Genomic DNA, 7887 nt, shown 5'->3' with positions numbered 1-7887 from the left:
AATGTAAGTAAAAAGTCAAGGGATGAAATACATGTATACATACCAAGCAATGACCTTCAGAGGGATAAAAAGTAGAAATCTGATAGAGAATGAAACTCTGCTATCGCTAAGCAGTGAGAAAAGTGGTACAATAAGAAAGCAGGAAGAAATGTAGACTCTGGGAAGTCTTAAACAACAAACCCAATAAAATCAGAAGAAAATGGTTTAGAAGAGCCTTTAAAATGAGTTTTATTGTCAGAATTTTACAAGTAGCCTTCAGTGGCATCATACAAGAACTCTGTTGCAAAACTCTAATAAATAGTCTGCCCCAAGTCCCAAAATATTTTTTGAAATAAAATAAAAACCCAACTTAAAAATAAAGAGAATAAAAGCAAGACTTCAGGATGCTCAGAGATGTTAGCAATATTTCCCATTTACAAATAATATCAGGCATTATATAAATCTCCTTCATACAAGTCATTAAAAAACCCAAGACATTCTAAACCTTTACAAAAGCACTCCAGAAATAGTTGCAAAGAGATCTATTTCCATGACAAAACATTAGAGAAGGACTCCATGGGGATTAGCATCACAAATGAAGTTTGAGGTTGAAGTGTAGTGTGTACTTGTGTGGAGCAAGATTAAAGAGCATGAAAAAAGGATCTGAAAAGAGTGTGGAAGTTTCTGTGACAAGACTGTGCCTGGCGATTTTAATCTGTCTATTTGAGAATGCGGTAAAGGGGAGGGAGTGGATGCTCTTGAAATTAACCCCCAAATATACTGCGCTTTATGCAAGACTATTTATTAATGACTGTATCCTCAGAAGGGACTAGAAGTTTCTCAGCACGCTGCACAGTTCAATGCCTGTGCAACTGCGGTGCTTGAAAGTCATATTCTGACACCTAAAAGTATTTTCTGGAGAGGTAACATGCTGTGGCAAGTTAGCTGTTCCTTCAAAGAACAAGAAATTAACTTTCCTGGCATGAGGCAGTTTGGGAAATCTCATGCTAGACAGTTTCACTGGGGATCGGAGATTTCAGAGATCCAATCCTATCCCAGTACTTTGAAAAATACGCTGCTCTAATTCACCTTTATATATTCCTCTGTCTACCGTAGTAAAAGATTTATAAGAGGTCTCATGTAATAAAATACAAGTTGAATAAACATTTCTCAAATCTGTTGTGATTTGAGAAGTCCAGAGAAACAGAATGGGAGGGCTGGTGCATGGAGATGGTTTACGTGGAATTTAATGGAAACGGGTCAGGGGAAAGAAATCTTAATCTCTTTACAACTTCAGCCTAAGTCTTCTGCACATATGCAAGTAACAGATTCCCCTGGAAGGGAAGGGGACTACACTTAAGCGGTACGGCAACTGTACTCAGTATCTCTCAGCCTGCCCGATACAGTACAAACTGCAGCATGCCTAGTTTTGCTGTTCGTGAAGTTACTTGCAGCCATTGTTTCCACGGGAAACAAAGGCTACCAGAAATGCTAATGCAATAGATGTAATATGCCTCACCCATGGCTCGCGTCTCTAGTCTCTCTCCAAATGTTATGATGCTGGTTGTACTGTACCACACACTATGGGGACAGGCGTTCTCTGTAACGGATGGGAAGGTAGCACTAGCAATCAAGCGCAAATTGCTAAGGAGACACCTAAAACATTGCATTACATCCCCTTGTCTGTGGCATACTTCAGAAAACAATGTAAGAAGAGCAGTAAAATAAACATTTCTTTCTAATTTTCTAGATGTCATAATATTTGCCAAAGCTGCAAGGAAAAGCAGATTACCTGGAAACAGAGAGAAAGGAGTTAATGGAAACAGAGGCAGGTGGAACAGCAAGCCTGATCCTGCCTCCAAATAATTTTGTACATAACAGATAAAGAGACAATGTGCAAAAAATAGACATTCACATTTTAGCAGTTAAACTTTTATTTTACCTTTTTAAAATTATTTACTTTGTTTTTTCTACAAAAGGCAGACATTGATTGTTGATCTGCAATTGTTCTGAGTGCGCGCAGAGATGCAAAAAAGGGTTATTGGAGGATGAAGGACAGGGAAGTGCTCTGACTATACTTTCACATGTCATGATTAAGGTGGCATTAAAGCTTAAGTCCCAGTAATAATATTCATAACAGATAGTTTCCTTCCCCGTACACTGTTCTCAGTTCATATCAATTGTGTTGAAAACCCATTCGGTGAATTTCTTCAGTTTCTCAGTTGCGTTCTGGGATTCCTCCTGTAACCTCAAGTTGTCTTCCCGCAAATGTTGCACTTCAGCCTGAAGACTGGCCTTGTCCTCTTTTTCCTTAGACATGAGGAACAATACAGATCTTAGCAGAAATTTCAGATCATCCTTCCTACCTATACAGAGGTGCAACAATCTCTTAAAGAGAGTGTGAATCTCATTCTTTATAAAGATTTTATGTGCAGTAACACACGGTTTCGTATCTAAGGGACATTTGGGACATTTGTGACATTTCATTTCTCATTTTTTGCTTGAACAGGCAGGATAATCTTCTATGAAACCCTAATACAGAAGCTGGCTCCCCAAGTGGTGAAATAAAATCGGGCATGCCCCCTTCGGTATGTACAACATGTATGTACAACTGCTTATAGTTAACTAAATACGGGATAGGAAATAGTCCTGCAAATACTTCCCCAGCTGTAAGACTTTCGTCTGACCACAGCAGATCCTTCTTGGTCCAAGCAGGCAGTAACACAATACGGGAAGTTTCCACAGTAGAAATTATATGTTTAGATAATACTCTGACTTTTCAACATCAGCAGGATATACTTACATGAACTACCTTCCAACCTTTCGCAGTGTCACCTGAATTAGGAGTGGAGGTACTCTGAATCACCCTCCTAATTTAAGCAGAGGAATCAGATGCCTACACATTTAGACACTCCACCCTAGCCTTGCATAATTAGAAGTATGGCCTGAGAAAAGTAGTAAAGAAATCTCTTTTTCTCATACAGGGATGAGACTGTCACAGGCTCAGGCATGGCAAAGCAGGATTACACAGTTATTAGCATCACCTATCAGCACTAAATATATGTTTTGCCAAGTTTTATGTAGATGAAATGTTTACCTTCCTTAGATCCTCTTGCAGCATCTTCAGCAAACCTTCCAGTTGGTCCACTTTAGAGGCGAGAGTTGGAGGAGATTCTTTACTGTTGAAAACAGGAAAACAGAATATTTTGAATTGAAAACAGGAAATAAGAATAGATACTGGTATGATTTACTACCTTCACACAGGGTTGCTAACAGACTTGTCTACACCAAGTAGCTTTATTTAGAAATTAATATGCATTCAGGTACACAAAGAATTTGCAGAACGAATAAAAAGAACCTAACGAAGAGAACACATGCAGCACATTAACTCTTGATTAACTGGGGCCATGCCATCTTTTGACTTCTCCCTACTTCTACTCATTATACATGCCTTGAATTTTGGACACGTTCATGAACATCTCAGACAAGGAAGAACCTGCAAAAAAGTTCAACTGTCCTTTGGATTCTTCCATTTCCAGTTCCCACCACAATCTTCATGAGAACTTGTGAAGAGTTCTGTGAAGCCTGGAGATGGCTTCCAAGTAAAGATGTTCCTACTCTTTTCCTCCTTTTGTAGCTGTGGAAGCCGGCATAGCTGCTGTATTTACTTACCCTGTGTAAGGCTTTATCTGTGCAGTAAGCTGGTCCTCAGCCTGATCACTACTGGAGGCAGCGCTCACAGGTCTGTGATTCTCATCAGCAGCAGCAAAGAATGAAGCCCGCTGAACTGAGAAGGCAAACAGACAGAAAAAACCAATGGCAGCAGTAATAATTACCTGTTCGTGCACAGCACAACAGCTACACTGCAGGATCTCAAGGCAATCTAAGAAGTCTGTCTCAAGCAAGATAAGGTGATAAGACATACCAATATCCACTTGACAGAAGCAAACTGGCATTGCAAGTGCTTGCACCAAGTTCTCCACCGTACTGGATTCAAGCAAGTACTAGCTCTGGCACAGCACCGCACGCTCACCCAGACCACACATCACCCTCAGGCTGAGAAACTCTCCAGAGGAAAATGCTAGAGAGAGCAAAGCAGAGATGTGCCAACGGTGCTTGCAGAGTCCATCCAAGGCCAGTTCCATGAGAGGCAAGAAGCCAAGCTGGAACAAGAGCAGCTGTGCAGAACTTCCTGTGTGACACTACCCAATAACTCAGGAAATATATTTAGCTTCCTTCACTCCATAAAGGATTCCTTTATCTTGAGGAAAGAAAAGCTCACTGTGCACAATTTATATGTGGAAAGTAAGATGAACAATGTAATTTTTCAGAACCCAAAATTTTTTTCTTATGCCTTAGAAAACATTTTCAGATGGAAACATGAAACCTCTTTTCTGCCTTGTGTCTATACTTCTCTGTCCTGTAACTTCTCAGATGTTTGAACACATCTCTAAATCACTGTCACATGTGGTATGACTGTAAACTACCAACTGCCCCTACCTCTGGAGTTTCCTAGCAAACAGTAACATAAACACTTTTTAGTTTAAGAAATTAACAACTCTCTCCCTCAGCAGCTGCTGGTCTCTCACTGGAAACAGAACAGTATCGTCTTTTTCTGCTTGGCAAATTTTTATTCAACTAGGCTAAAATTAATGTGCCTTGGTATTGGATGGAATTTTTCCTGCTCCTCTCTTTTTTCCTTTGAATGAAAATACCGAAGGTTAGTGTAGCTCAGGGATCCAGGCAGCTTATGTTTCAGCTGGTTACAGATATCATTATTTGTAACTTTGGGGGCTTGCGCTGAAGACACCAACCAGCAATGTAGAAGAGAGGTGTCCAGGATCATAAATCAGAATTTAGGCTGCTTGGTACTTGTCAATCCCTACTGGCACCTGGCAGGGACTAGAGACTGGGATTATACTGACATCAGACAGCCGTTCCCTCTCCAAGCCAAATCTGAACATATCTCTACAGTGGTGAGATGAAGGTGCCAGCCAACACATTACCTGAGCTATCAGTTTGTTACCTTCACTGACTTTGTTCACACCTCTAAAGAGAAATACAAGTGAATTTGAGGCCCACAAGAGTGAGGGATTCAGGATAATGAAGTCAGTCAAATCTAACCAAAAAAGTCGATCTTTTAAACAGAAATTGCCAACCACAGTGAAATGCATTGAAACTTGGGTTTCATCCCTATGCAGTGGTGAAAAAACACATCACTACAAATTCACAGAATCATCTAGGCTGGAAAAGACCTTGAAGATCATCTAGTCCAACCCTTAACCTAGCACTGACAGTTCCCAACTACACCAGATCCCTCAGCGCTGTGTCAAGTCGACTCTTAAACACCTCCAGGGATGGGGACTCCACCACCTCCCTGGGCAGCCCATTCCAACACCCAACAACCCGTTCCGTAAAGAAAAGCTTCCTAACAGCCAGTCTAAACCTTCCCTGGTGCAACTTGAGGCCATTCCCTCTTGTCCTATCACTTGTTACTTGGTTAAAGAGACTCATCCCCAGCTCTCTGCACCCTCCTTTCAGGTAGTTGTGGAGAGCAATAATGTCTCCCCTGAACCTCCTTTTCTCCAGACTAAACCACACAAGTGCCTTCAGCCACTTCTCATGGGACTTGTGCTCCAGACCCTTCACCCAGCTTCGTTGCCCTCCTTTCCTCTTGAGGAGTAAGGCTTACTTTGAATACTCTTTCCGAAGACTGCACAGCAAAAGAGAGACAAGCTGATCCTACAACTCCTATGGCAACAGAGCATAGCACACATCTATGTCTTGAACACCAGCTTAGGCATGCGCTGTCTTAATGATGTATATGGCTACTACCAGAGAACAGCCAAGAAAAGCAAGTTACTTCACAGCCTTCTCCAACCATGCAGAATAACGTCTAAAAGATTCAGGATCAGCGAAAACACTTTCCTGAAGGTGGGACAGCATCTATGCAGAGATTAGGAAAAGGCACTTCTGTTTGAAACACACAGAAGACTTTTCCATCAGATTATAGTAACTGTAAGGTAAACTCCCTTTGGGCTGAAATGTATTTAATTTTAAATTCAAATACACCTAGGCAGCTGACAGTTCTCTTCAGTTTACTAAGTGTCAAGGAGATGGAAAGTGCCATAGGATAAAACAACACTTATGTGCAAGTCTATGTATTCAGAGTATGCAAAGGGAACAACGGCAATGGAAAACTATATACCAATAAGGCATATTTCCCAAATTACCTTGGCAGCGTGCTTCAGCTGCATTACAGAAACTTCTTGCTAGTGCAATAAGAAAGCAGTCATTAGTGTGCTCATATGCTTTTCCCCCGCTATTTGACTTTACTTCTGCACTTTTGTGCCAGACGTCTTTTCCACCCTATCTGTAATGTCTGCAACTACTCTACATGAAATGAAAAGTAGCCAGTTTCACAGAGAATTGGCCAAACTGTAGCACAGAGGGATTCCAGTAGGAAGAAATGGTATCCCAGTATTACATACTAAGTTTTCGGCTCGAGTTCCTATTTTAAATGAGCTTAAACTTTGGACTATGTAGAAACAGTAACAAAAAGCAAGAGTCAACATTTAGAAACCCCAAACCCAGTCCTTAATGAAGCATGCACAAAGGCCAGCTATGTATTACATTCTCTTACCTTCAAAGGCTTTGGCAGCATCTACCAAGTTTGACCAGTCCAGATCAGAGGCAGAATCAGGCAATGGCATAAGACCAGGGTCTGGCATGGGCTGCCGTCTTTGCTCCTGAATATCTGTGAGGGAGCTGTCTGACGCAGAAAACTCTCCTAGAGTAATGCAGAACAAATTGTAACCTCCATAAAAAAAAAACCAAACAACAAACCAAAACAAACCCAAACTCCTTTCTTAATAATTGCATTCCCATTTTTAATTTTTCTGAGATAGCACTTTTGGAACCAGAACTCCGTAGAATGTTTGATCAACTGTAGTTGACCAGATACAGCATGTTCCAAGTCAGTTTTCTAAGATGGTGCTTCTCACCAGGACATTCAGGTCATTTCTAACCTGCCTGAATCTTTGCAGCTTAGCACTTCAAAAGCCAGTCCCTGCCTCCCCCCAGCACTGGGGGGAGTACTCTTCTACCCAGCGATTCCTGCCTCTGCACAAACTGCAGATACTCCGGAGGGCTCTGCAGCTTGCTGGGCTTCTACATTCCCTGGTGTCTATTTGCTCCTGTAAAAATACAAAAATGTGGGTTTTTTTCCTCCTCTCTTTACCATCTCATAAACCAGTGGGAGCAGACTTGGTCCTACCATGATGAATCAGAACAAGAAAACCCTTGAGATGACCTCCAAAGCATCATGCATCTCTTGGCAGTTTAGTGAAACCTCTTGAAATTTACTGATAAGTACCTGCACCCACCTGTAAGTAGGTACATGCCCCACTATGGAAAAATCACTGGGAAGCTTGATGAAAGGACAGAAAGTCCCTGTAATTTTTGTGCAGACTGGTCCCTAGCAAAGTGAAACACTTGAATTATTGCTACTAATTAGGGAAAGACCAAGTTGTGAACCAACAATTATCTACTTTATTTCAATTTACTGTCTGGACAATCAAAAAAATGTGCAACGCTGGTCAGTCAGCACATGTGTAAGCTCAGAAGCAGCAACAGCTTGCTTCCTCGTGCCCTCTGTCAGGGTGCAAAGAAAGCTTTGAAAAATTTGTATTCAGTATTAAAACACCAAGGACATAGGGGTGAAAAGATGGACCAGGCACCTGGGAGGAAGCTACGGAGAGGAAGGGTATAGTGAAGAATTCCTTTGGACCAGAGAGAGCAGAAAGACGGGGTGGTGGGCAGGATACAAGCTCACTGGAAGACAAATGCCACTGGATGTGGTGTTTATTTTTGTCGGGTGCGTTCCTCCTCCTCCCCCCCCCCCCCCCC

At 41.7% G+C, this 7887-nt stretch overlaps 1 protein-coding gene across 7 annotated transcripts in view; it reads right to left on the bottom strand.

Moving 5' to 3' along the window:
* Window positions 1-203: 203 nt before the first annotated feature.
* The window catches only part of SIPA1L1 (signal induced proliferation associated 1 like 1), a 218835-nt gene continuing 211151 nt past the window's right edge, over window positions 204-7887 (bottom strand). For all 7 annotated transcript variants that reach the window (XM_026848958.1, XM_026848959.1, XM_026848957.1 and 4 more), the window contains 4 exons: window positions 6623-6769; window positions 3652-3766; window positions 3077-3158; window positions 204-2289 (listed from right to left, as the gene is read on the bottom strand). In XM_026848958.1, the coding sequence (XP_026704759.1) occupies window positions 2146-2289; window positions 3077-3158; window positions 3652-3766; window positions 6623-6769 (488 nt within the window). In that variant the 3' untranslated portion in view covers window positions 204-2145. The remainder of the gene's footprint in view (window positions 2290-3076; window positions 3159-3651; window positions 3767-6622; window positions 6770-7887) is intronic.

Source organism: Athene cunicularia (genome assembly GCF_003259725.1).
Source record: "Athene cunicularia isolate RWA chromosome 5 unlocalized genomic scaffold, athCun1 chr5_part1, whole genome shotgun sequence".
NCBI lineage: Eukaryota > Metazoa > Chordata > Aves > Strigiformes > Strigidae > Athene > Athene cunicularia.
Note: the sequence above shows the minus strand (reverse complement) of the source record. Positions and strands in the feature narration are given on the sequence as shown.